The sequence below is a fragment of the Chelon labrosus genome (genome assembly GCF_963514085.1).
Source record: "Chelon labrosus genome assembly, chromosome: 13".
Taxonomy (NCBI): domain Eukaryota; kingdom Metazoa; phylum Chordata; class Actinopteri; order Mugiliformes; family Mugilidae; genus Chelon; species Chelon labrosus.
In genome coordinates this window covers 28864638-28877075 of record NC_140346.1, presented here as the reverse complement: position 1 = coordinate 28877075, position 12438 = coordinate 28864638, and the positions used below count along the sequence as shown (strand labels likewise).

Sequence of the window (12438 nt, the reverse complement as noted above, 5' to 3'; positions counted from 1 at the left end):
AGTGATGAACCAATGACCCACTGGGCTCTTCACCTGTCTTCTAGGAGGCAGCCATGTTGTTATTATCACGTGATGCTTAAATCATCATGGCACTAGTTGAATAGTCTGTACAGTCATCTTGTGACAGTTCAATGTTCTGCTGGGAAACTTCTGGACCTGGCATTCATTGGTGTGGATGTTACTTAGACATGTAGCACCCACCTAGACCAGACCAGGCACCCCCACCCCATAGCAATGACACTCCTTGATGGCAGCAGCCATCCCCAGCAGGATGCAGCCTGACACAGACACACACACAAAAACACTTTAGGAACAACTAAAAAAAAAACATGAAGAACAGCACAAGGTGTTGACCTGGCCTCCAAATTCACTAGATCCCAAACTGATCAAGTATCTGTGGGATGATCCACAGAGGCCCCTCCCCTCAAAGACCCCCCCACTAACAACAGGACACCCTCAGAAGGCCCATGTCCATTCTCTGATGAGTCACCACAAGGGAGACCTGCACAATATTAGGAAGGTGGTCATAATGTTATGGCTGATCGGTGTTGCACTGTCTGTGAACCCCCGAAGCCCAACAGGAAAATAAACGACAACAAAGAGACACATGTTAAAGTGGATTAGCATCAACGTTAGCTCGTGTCCTCTCAGGACCTTATTATTTATGGTCGTGGTGAAGGTGTGACGTACGTCTGCACGTCCTCCCTGCCGGCTCGTCTCGGTTGTACTTCATTAAATCTGCGACCGTGTGACCTCGCCTCTGAGTGCCCGCCTGCTGCATGAATTGTGAACGAGGAGGTTGTGCCTGAAGAGTTTTGTGTATACGGCCCCCCACCACCACCACCACCACCACTAATGACCCGCGGCACATTTTGGTGACCTCGGTTTTCAGCTCAGTCAATTTAAATTTCTGAAAAACTCCTTTTTTTTCTTACAATTTAAATGCCTGTTGATGTAACTGGGGGAAGAACAGTTTGCTAAACTCCTTCTTCGTGGTGCATTCAAGACATTCATAATGTTTTATCAGACTCAAAATGTTAAAAATACCAAAGCCCCTGAAACTATCACACGATGATGAATGAACTAAGGCTGAAGCTACGACTGCTCCTTTAAAGGTGTCCCTCTCTGCGTCTCCTCTCTCTGCAGGGTCCGGAGGAGTGGCCTGACCCCGCTCAGCCTGACCTCTTCACCCCGGTCAAGACCAGACGGGAGGAGGTGGAGGTGGAGGAGGAGGCTCTGGACCAGTGGACGACGTCGACTCCCGACCGACGGGATGGCGAGCCGGTCGGATTCGATGGTGGGCGCGTGAAGGCGTGGCTGAGAGTCCAGAGCTCCGCCCCGCCAGAGGGGAGGACATCCTGTTCCAGGGCGGTGCAGACTGACTGGGAGGTACGTTACCTGCTGAAATGTTTAGTTTTGTGGCTTTAAATCTTGACTAAAGGATTAAGTAGCTTCTTCAGTTCTATCAATGAAATCCAACAAGTCCAACTGCCCTTGTTCTCAGATATTTTTTAGATACCTGCAGGAAATGGTTCCAAATTAATAAGTAATTTCCTTCTATTTTATGAATGTTTCATTAAAACTAAGCATGCAGGTTTAAAAACAATGAAACTTCAGTTCCATCACTTCCATCTGTGCCTGTTTTCTGCACTTGACTTTATCTACCTTTGTCTAGAGCCCCAGTCAGAACGAGCAGAAAGCAAACGTCTTTAAAGTCATTTAATTTCTTAAAGACACGATTATGGTTTGTTCTATGCACGATGGCCGGTCCATGGAGACCGTTCTCCTGACACAGCTTGTTTCCATCTTTTCTTCCTGATCCTGACAATAATGAAACTCTAGAATAAAACCTGAGTGATTGTCCTTCAGCCTTCAGGACAGCCTTCCTGCTGATCCTGCGTTAACTTTCAGCACATGGCGTCACATGAATATCATCTGTGCCGTGTCTGTGTGAAACCTCCTGACCAGACTCCTGAGACGTTCACTCACATTCTCAGAAACACATAAAACCAGCGTCTGGCCTTTAGGGGTAAATATGGAAGAATGGAAATTACAAAATATCAGGTCTCAACCTGCATCACTTCATGGAAACATCATCATTCCTGCTCCTCCTTGACTCTTGGTGGTTTCGGGACGTTTATATTCCCCACTGGCCCCAGTCCGACTCAATTTCACGGCATTTGGTTTCATTACGAGGCGTGTTACTATTGATACAGAGGAAAAAAAATACCTGTGCATCACCTCTGCATCACAGTCCTCCAACCAATCAGAGACATTTAAACTCCACAGCGCTCAGATGTTGTGTAAATGATCTGATTGGCTCTGACAGATTGTTGCAGGAGCATAATCAGCTCCCAATGGAGAGACTCCACAACAACTTTGTCCTAAATTTCGATTTTTTTAATTGAAATGAATGAAAACGCTGATACATTCCCATTAGTATCAGCGGTTTTAGTTAATATTTAGCATATATTAGCATGATTAACTAAAATTTAGGGCATTGTAAACATTCTTTATATTTATTAGACGCGTACACTCACCAGTAACTAACCCTACACACCATCCACCAACGTCGTCTGTGCACTGAACGTTGCACTTTCATTTCTGCTTTCTTTCTTTCTTCCTCTTTTTCAGGATTTTTTGGCATTTTTGACGTTACCGGGTGTAATAGCGCCCTCTGCAGAGTAAACTTAACATTATTAGAACAACAGGTGCTTTGGCTGAAATCATTGTTGTCTGCAGTGTGAGGTGTAGGTACTAGGGGTTGAACGACTACCGATTTTTCAGAAGACAGTAGAAAGTAATGCTTTTCATCAATGAAATCTATATTCTTGACCTAAATACATATTATAGCGCCAAAAGAAGCTATGGAGGGTTTCCTGCAAATTTGTTGAAGCTTTTTCACGGGCTACTGTCGGCTTTAGACCATGTCAACATCATAAACACCGTCAGTCTGACACTTCTAATATGTGGCTCTCAGCTCTACCATAACTTCCGTCTCTGGCATGGTGCATTCACTGACATCAAGGATAAAAAACACGCTCTACAACCACAGCAACAATGTCAACGGATATTGACTAATATTGAGCTTATCAATACTGTGCGCTGCAGATATGTATAGTTAATATAAAACCGCACCAATTTAGTGTTTAATAGTAGTTCACAGTGTGTTGTAACATGGGATAGTGTAGCCGGGATAAAAAATAAAAAATGTGGTATTTCTCTGAAGCCTTCTCCGTGTCCTGCAGCTAAAGGTCTAATAACTTTATCAAATAGTTGATGTGCAGCCTCCTTCTCTCTGTTACCACAGGACGTTTGGTGAAGTTGTTAACTGACTGCTGTCAGGAGGATTTGGACCGTTCCTCTGCTAGCGTTAGCCTTAGCATGTCTTTTTTGCAGTAGTACTTTAGTTGTATTTCAGGACTGACATGTCACAGTAGTATGGGCTTCATCTTTAGTGAAGTATTTCCACACACTTGATGAACCAACGACCCACTGGGCTCCTCACCTGTCTTCTAGGAGGCATCCATGTTGTTGTTGTCACGTGATCAGAGACTAGTCTACTTCCTGCTTAAAGATTCATGGAGCTACGAAGCTACAAAACTCCACCTCTGTTCTGTAGAGTTGACAGAGACGCATACATCTAGCTGTGGTCGTGTTAAACTTGTGTAGCTGGGTTGAACTGAACCTTCCTGCTCTGAAAAGTGAACATCTCTGTTTAGGTATTTGTGAGGAACAGACGCTCCGTTGATCGTTTAAATTCAGTCTGCGTGATTTCTCGTGCACGCCTCGACCAGCTGCAGCACTAACCAGTCCGTCATCAAACGCGCTCAAATCTAATTCTGCTCTTAAAACCCACATTTTAGTGAGTATAGTTGGAAGTGCCCAGTTGTGTTCAGTGCGGAGGCGATTTGTCCCGATCGTCTTTAAACGTGGGTCCAGAAACAGATAACACATCATCAGCCTTTATTTCTCTCTCAGTCTGAAGTGAAGATTCCTGAATAACCGTCCTCTGTCCTCTCTCTGTTCTCTCTATCCTTCTCTTTCTCTTTCTCTTTCTCTCTTATTACGTGTGAAAGCATCTATTTATTCTCCTCTTCCTCCGTCCCGTCCGTCGCTGCTCAGGCCTCCGAATGAATCCATAAAGTCTTGATTTATGCGGTGAGTCTGGCTGCACCTTAATTGTCGCCATAAAAATAAAAATAAAAAGCAGGATAGAAACTCTCTGACTTCCTCTTTTCCCTTTCTTCCTCTCTACTTCCTCCTTCCCTCTGACGTTCAGGAGGAAGAATCGTTTTCCCAGGTTTGTGTGTGATCTGTGGATTTAGATCATTTTTCTGTCTGCATGTATTTCCAGTAGTGTGATTAGTCGTGTGTAATTGTACTGGATGGTTGTGATGGAGGTTTATCAGACCAGGACGAACTAATTAATAAACACGTTAGTCCAGATTTGAGAGGAGTTTTTTGTTAAATGTTTTGAAAACATCCTCAGAGGACGATCAGGCTTCTAGTGAGGTCCAACTAATTTATTCAGTTTAAAAGACACAAGATGATCCTAGACCGATGAGGACATGGATTAATTCAACATCTGGAGAGATTATTCAGACATTATTCCTGTGTCGTCATCTTCTTCTTCTTCTTCCTGCCTCTTCTTATTCTTCCGGCCTCTCGTTCTTCATCTCCTTTCTGCTCTGCTTCTTCTTTTTCTCCTTCTCCTTCCCCACCTTCTTCTTCTTCCTGCCTCTTCTTATTCTTCTTCCCTCTCCTTCTACTTCTTCTTCTTTCTGCTCTTTCTTTCTCCTCATCTTTTTCTCCTGCTCTTTCCACACATTTTTCTTCTTCCTGGCTCATCTTCTTCTTTTTCCGCTTCCTCTCCTACTTATTTTGCTTATTTTTCTTCCTGCCTCTTCTTCTTCTTCTTCTTCTGCTTCCTATACCTTCTTCTTCTTCCTGCCTCTTCGTATTCTTCTTGCCTCTCCTTCTTCTGCTTCTTCTTTCTGCTCTGCTTCTTCTTTCTCTTCTTCTCCTACTTATCTTGCTTCTTCTTCTTCCTGTCTCTTCTTTCTCCTCCTCCTCCTCTTCTTCCTCTTCTTACCTGTTGTAGGTGTTGGTGACATTTTAAACTGACTATAGATAAAAAACAGAATTTCCATCTTGCCTGTGTTCTCTCATGATGATGATGATGATGATGATCAGTGCTGATCCGTGTTCTGTTCTGTGTTTCAGTGTCACATGACTGAAAGCCTCGTCAACCCGCTGCCTCCTCATCTTCACAGCAGCCCACGTTGCCATGACGCCACACAGCCTCTTCCTGCCCCCTCCTTATCATCATCATCATCATCATCGCCACCATCACATGACCTGGAAGTAGACCCCTCCTCTGATTGGATGAAGCACCGTTACCAACCACAGGTGAGGTGTCAGTTTGTTGGATGTTGATTTTTTTATGAGGAGCTGGAGTTTTAATGGAGGTCGTCTGTTCCTCAGGATGAAGAGGAGGCGTCAGAGCAGCATCATCATCATCATCATCATCATCATCATCATCGTCGTCATCATCTGTCAGAGCGAAGGTGAGGACACACAGAGACTCTCAGAGATGTTACAGAGGCCGGCTTTAATTTTCAGGATAGTTCAGAGCAGAGCAGAGTTCCTTGTGTATGAATGAACAGAAAGGTCATGAAGAGGCTTCTGTTCAGTTTCACAGAATGAATCTGTTCAGAACTTAAAAATAAATTCCCCTAAACTCTGACGCTAGAGGGAAACTTGAAACTATGATTCAGATATTAATCTTTTCTTTTATTTACTCGTGTTCGTGCTAATGCAGAACAAGTCTCTTCTGTTTAGGATTTAAATGAAAGTTAATTTACTTAACCCCTCCCCCAACATCCACTGGTTTTATGTTTTGGATCAAAGTGAGCTCTGATTGGCTGGAGCAGTATTTCCCAACTGCAATCAGCAGAACTTTCAGCCAGTGTAAGAGTTGCATTAAGCTGCAGATCCCTGGTTGACCCTGACACGACCAAACTCAGATTCAGTGATCAGTAGGTTGTTGGTTCCACCTGTTGCTCCAGGATCTGATGACGTGGATACAGCGTTGGTGGATTAATGAAAGGTCTCCATCTCTTCCTCCTCCACAGCGTCAGGACCTCCTCCTCCTCCTCCCCCCTGGTCTCCCCGGCCGTCCTCTACCTCCTCCTGGCTGCAGCTCTGGCTCTGCTGGCCTGTCTGGTCTGGGCTGTCCTGGAGCAGCCGTGTCACCGCAGCAACAGGATGCACCGCACCTTCCAGGTGTCGCTGAGATACGTCAACGGACCCCCACCCACCTGAAGAATGGACCCCCACACACCTGAAGGAAAAAAAAACAGCCAGAGACTCTCGTCCGTCAGACGCCTCGGACTCAAATGCAAGAAGCCAGCAGGACGACGACCCAGCCACGCTTACTCAGCTGTAGTCTACTCTTTTATTTGTTTCCTGGTTAAACTGCACTTTTGTTTTAGTGGGACACAGGCTTTCCTTAAACATTTACCCACTGATAGATCTGGAAGTCCAGTTTGCAGTAAAGTCACGAAGCTCCACCAGCTCTCTGTGCCGCATCCAGAAAACACATTTAGATTTAGAAAAACAAAAACAATTTGGTCAAATGAAATGAATCAAGCTTTTTAAAACTTTGTGCAAAATGTGTAGGCAGCTAAAAGAGTTTACCAGCTCCTGTTATTAAAGCACGGGCTGCAGAAATGCTTTAATTCCTAACTGCACCTAAACCAGTTATGTTTAAGTGAATGATGCATCAGAATAAGCTCCATTTGATCATATCACTGCCCTCTTTTGATTTCTGTCAGAATTAGAGTTTAGTTTAGGTCAGGAAGAAGCTTCACAACTTCAAAAACATCCTTTAACAAACTGCAACATCTTAAAGGGAAGTAGCGCTAACACGTGACATGGAACCAGACCGTGATTTATGGTTGTAGTTGTTTAAATGTTCACTTTAAGGCTGAGAAGAGTCGTTGAATCTGGTTTGAAGGAAGCGGTTCACACAGCAGAGACCAGACGGACACCACTGCCCCGTTAAAACAGAGAAGTCTGAAATAATAAATATTGTTAGACCTGTAACCTTACTGCCTGTACATCATGTGCTAATGTGGCTAATGCTAATGCAGCTAACTGTATAAATTAGTGTTTAATCACCACCTCCCTTGTTATTTCTACGTTCAGGAGGATGTTCTGGTCACGTTGAAGCAGCTCACAGAGGCAGAGAGATGATCAGTCAGAGTCAGTGAGGCGTCTTTATTGATCGTACAGATTAACCTGTAACCCTGGAGAGCAGACAGGATTGATTTGATCTGTAACAAGTCTCTGCTGTTGATGAAGGAAACGGAAGAATTAAATGAACTGGAACTAAAATACTAATAATCAGAGCTGTGTTTGTGTTGTTTAGCTGTAGATGTCTGACAGACGTCCTCTCTGACCGTGAAGCTGATTCTCTAGTTGGTGTTTGATTTGATGGACTGTTCTCAGGGGAACACGTGTGATGATGTTTTTAACACTTTAACCGCTTTCATGAAATAAAAGGTCGCTCCATAAATCACCTGCCATATTAAACATTTCACGCTGTCATTAGAAATGATTGGTCGCTGTTTTAATGTTTCAGAGACTGGATCCAGTCAGATGTTGTTGTCTTTGTACGAGTGAAGATAAATAAAAATGAACTGTATGAAAGTTTTTAGTCTTCCTCCTTTTTCCTTCCAGGATAATTAAAGTAGATCTGCATCGTTTAGACGTGAACGTAATCTGATTTAAATCTGAGACGACGTGAAGAATGACTGATCAGTTTGTAGCTGGAACCAGGAGGAGAAAGATGGAGACGTGGAGACATCTTGGTCGTCTTCTAAGACTCTACACATTCAGGACTGGAGGAGGACATGGAGGAGGAGGAGGAGGAGAGACTACTACTCTTCTTCATTACCATGTTGACCCTTTCTCTTTCTTCTTCCTCCTTTTTCTCCTTCGTCTTCATTTCCTTCTCTTTTTTTCCAGTCCTGCTCCTTCTTCCCATCCTTCGTCCTTTTCCTCCTCCCTTTTTCTCTTCCTCCTCCTCCTCCCTCAGTCTTCTCCTTTTCCCTCTTCTACTCCCTCTTCCTCTTATTGTTCTTCCTCCTCCTTGTTTTCCTCCCTCTCTTCCTCTTCTTCCTCCGCTTCTTCTTCCCCCCTCTTCTTTTCTTCATCTTCCCTCTTCTACTCCTACTCCTCCCCCTTTTTCTTCCTCTCCTACTTCTACACCTCCTTTCTTTTTCTTCTCCTCCTCATTCTTCTTCTTCTCCTTCTCCTCCTCCTCCTCCTCCTTCCTCCTTCTTCGTCTTCCCTATTCCCAGTAGATGTGATCCTCCTCTTCATCAGTAAACTTCTTCAGTGATTAATATTTCCGTTCACATTAACACACGTATCCCATCCCATCATGTTTTATTTTTGGTCTCCATGGAAACATCACTTTCTTCTCTTCCTCCACGTGTGATGTTTGTTTTCTGGTGAATGACTCCTCTGATAATTCTTCTCTTTTATTTGTCTCTTTCTCCATCGGTGTATGTGTGTGTGTTTGGTGTGTGTGGTGTGTGTGTGTGGTGTGTGTGTGTGGTGTGTGTGTGTGTGTGGTGTGTGTGTGTGTGTAGTATGTGTGTGTCTGTGGTGTCATCCAGTTAATGAAACCTCTCCATCTGTTCAGGGTGCCAGCCGGTCTACATCTGGGACACTGACGATCCTGATATCTGCTCGCTTAGAAAATAAAAATAAAGATTTCTCAGCTTCCACGCCGTGAAGAGAAACTGCTCCCAGGAAAAAAAGTCAATCACCAAACGACACTGGAAATCAAACGACTGTTTTGTGCAGCAGCATTTTTCCTCTCGCTGGTGGAATCTGCCTCGATAAGACGCATTCCAGCTTTAAATCTCAGCATTGTCCCGTGAAGACGCTGCGTGCTCGGATGGACATGGGCATGTTTTCCATGAATGGACGCGATTGTCCTGCCGCAGCTGAGAAAACGCCTCAAATTCAGTTAGAGGGCAAATAATTTCATGTTAGCCGAGGAATTCACCAGCAGAACTTTTAACCCAGCGGTCGTGAGACGGGGAAGAGGAATCCAGAAGAGGAGGGCGAGGTCGAAAAGACTGAGATGACTGGATGTTTCTGGATGGAGATGGAGATGAGATGCTGAGAGATGGAAGAAGAAGAAGAGCTGGCCCTGTCCATACACTAGACGTACAGTATTTAAATGTTCTGCTTGTTTCATTGGGAAATACACAAGAGGGTCAACAAAAAAAACAGAGCTGAGACCAACTGTCTGCTGCAAAGACAGAGACGACCAGAGAACTGGTTTATATGTGGACACTTTAAAACAGTTAGTGGCGTCTGGTAACAACCTGGAGGCCAGACCAACTTTGCTGCTTACGATCTTTTTTTTTCTGGTAGAAATTTGTTCTGGAGTCTCTCTGTTGGGAACTAGTCTCTGCTCCACAAACCCAGATCAGATCATTTGGGAAAAAGCTGCACAAAGAGGCAGGAAACACTTGAACCGTATTAACCCTCTGAGGTCTACAGTATAGCTGGCTGTTTATGACTACTGTTGGTTTTACCTTTATATTTCATCTTAAAAACAGTTTACCTTGTTTGGTGTCATTCTTTTCAGCACAAACATGTTTAATGAACCATTTGTATAACTTAACTGTACATTTCAATGGCAAATTTGGCAAACAACACAGTAATTTACAACTATTTACATTAAAATGCATCAGGTGTTTTTGTACAACTATTTACAATCATTTACAAAAGGCGTCACAATCAGTAAAGTCTAAACGTATAAGTCTAATCTCTCTTCTCCCTTTCACCATCATTGCTCCATAGACTGGATATAGTGTCACTCTCACAACTTTTCCCTCTTCCTTAGCAACCATTGCCATATCATTTTCTGATTGGTTGATGTGATGCAATTTTCTACCAATTTGCTTTCGAGCATTTGAAGCTGGCTGGCTCTCTCCTCTTGCTAGCGTTTTCCTCTTCCTGCACTAAACATGCATCAAACATGACGATAGTATTCAGGAAAAAGCCTGGCGTAAATTATTTATAATGAGTCTAGTTTTACTTGGACTATCAACACAATTTACAAACTGGTCTATAGTTTGAAGTGAACCAAACCGAGGCCATGTTTGAAATAGCCAGGAACTTCCCCACATACAAATGTTTTGCAGCATAAAGTTGTTCTGGAAACTGATTCTGCTGGACCAATCAGATTGTTTGGGGGCGGGGTTTAATGTAGTGATGGACAAAAGAGTAACAGTAGTGATGCATGTCATCTAAATCTAAACGTCTCTGACTGGTTGTGATCAGACTCTGAACAGAATAACATCAGGTTCAGACTGAGACAGTCGATGTTTTCATCCTCTGATGCTGCAGGATGAGGAGAAAAGAGAAATGACTGGAAAGTTGATCTGGAGTCTCTCTGTTAGGAACTGATTCTGCTCCTGCAAAGATCTACTGGGACAATCAAATCGTTTGGGGGCAAAAGAGTAACAGTAGTCATAGACGTCACCCGAGCGCTGTGGAGTTTGATTTGTTGACAATGAGATGTTAAGAGTCCATTATCTTGTCTGTTGTAAAAGACAGGAAGTCATTTTAAATTACGAACAATTAAAAGCTAATTTAAGACTCAAGATGAGAACGCCTCAATCACTTAATGGCACATACTTGGTTGCTCTGATTGGTGGGAAGGCTATGCAAGGTATTTTTTCTGTGTACCGGTTGAAATACTTCCCATAACCCCCTGATAAGACACTTATCTGTGCGTGCTAATGTAAAAAGCGATAGAGATTCATTAAACGGAGCGTATGAAATGCTTTTATTCATCCGTTCTGCACTGAAACAGTCACAGATTCCAGACTCGTTCCAGTTATTGAGCCGCTGTGTTCAGGAATGTCAGATATTTCAGTCCATATTTACGAGGAGCACACAGGCTGTGTTGTTTCATAATGGAGGCTTCAGCTGCTTCTATTAAACACGTTAAAAAAAAAACTCTCTTCAGTCCTGCAGCGTACAGACAAGTCCAATCTCTATTCTCTTAATGGCTTCTTCTCAAACTGCTCAGACTGGAGCGACGGCGTTGTTTCTCATTAAAGATCCAGGCTCGACGGGATTCTAAAAAACACTCTTTGTAGCCTGAACAGATGTAAAGAAGAAAATCAGCTGCAAACCAGATTAGTGCATTGATTCAATTTCTATTCAGCAGCAGCAGCGGCAGCAGCAGCGGTAGTAGAGGGCTGCTGTGGTTAATCACATTTAAAACGTACACAGAGGTTTTAGTGACATTTAAAGAAAATTGATGTCAGATAGAAACATTCTATTGATTTAATTGGGATGTAATGGAGTTAGTGTGTTTGCTGGTAAAAACACCAGAAAAATGTTCTTAAGTTAAGTGTGTGTGTGTGTGTGTGTGGGTGTGTGTGTGTGTGTGTGTGTTTGCAGGGAGGATGGGTTCACGTGTTCACTGTGTGTGTGGCTGCAGGCTGGACACACACTTCCTGATCTCTACATCAAATCAACGTCTGAATCAGATCCAGATTCACGTTTATATGTCATGTGCAGGATTAATGTAAATGTTTTGGACGAGCTCAGCCATAAAAACATTATTTAGATAGATAGATAGATAGATAGATAGTTTCTTTATTAATCCCAAACTGGGAAATTTCTCTGTTGCAGCATCAATGTACAGGCATTCAACCAGACATAAATATAACAAAAGCTAAAATCAACAATAAAAATAAAAATAGAGAACTAAAAACGTACAAAAGTATACACAATATTAACAAAGCATAAAATCACTAAATTTACGTAAATTCTGTCCCAAACTTCACTTTTTTGCATTTCAGTTTCCCAAAGAGAAACCCAACTCATCTAGTTTCAGTTTTAAACTGTCTGGCCTAAAGAAAAGTCTCCACCTGGATTTAACTTAGCAAACAGGTAGGAGCCTCCTATTGGATAATTACTGCATGGGTGATTATCTTTCAGCTGACAACAAGTTATTTAATCCCAACTGATGCAATGAGTAGCTTCTCATTTCTTCAACAACCATGTCTAAAGACACATCCTGTGGTCGTCTGTTTGAGAAGGGTCAAATCATTGGCATGCATCAAGCAGAGAAAACATCTAAGGAGATTGTAGAAACTAGTAAAACTGGGTTAAGAACTGTCCAAGGCATTATTAAAAACTGGAAGGATAGTGGAGAACCATCGTCTAACAGGAAGAAATGTGGTCGGAAAAAAACGTTTGGTGAAATCAAATAGAAGAAAAACACCAGTAGTGTTGGACCTGGCATTCATTGGTGTGGATGTTACTTAGACATGTAGCACCCACCTAGACCAGACCAGGCACCCCCACCCCATAGCAATGACACTCCTT

At 43.0% G+C, this 12438-nt stretch overlaps 2 protein-coding genes across 2 annotated transcripts in view; both read left to right on the top strand.

Moving 5' to 3' along the window:
* The window catches only part of LOC311498629 (uncharacterized protein), a 31401-nt gene extending 22820 nt beyond the window's left edge, over positions 1-8581 (top strand). Inside the window, exons 10-13 of the mRNA XM_084559294.1 lie at positions 1147-1389; positions 5227-5412; positions 5488-5570; positions 6138-8581. Of these exons, the coding sequence (XP_084415420.1) occupies positions 1147-1389; positions 5227-5412; positions 5488-5570; positions 6138-6327 (702 nt within the window). The 3' untranslated portion in view covers positions 6328-8581. The remainder of the gene's footprint in view (positions 1-1146; positions 1390-5226; positions 5413-5487; positions 5571-6137) is intronic.
* Positions 1-12438, top strand: part of capns1b (calpain, small subunit 1 b) — a 118761-nt gene that overhangs the window by 32328 nt on the left and 73995 nt on the right. The gene's annotated exons all lie outside the window — the stretch shown is intronic.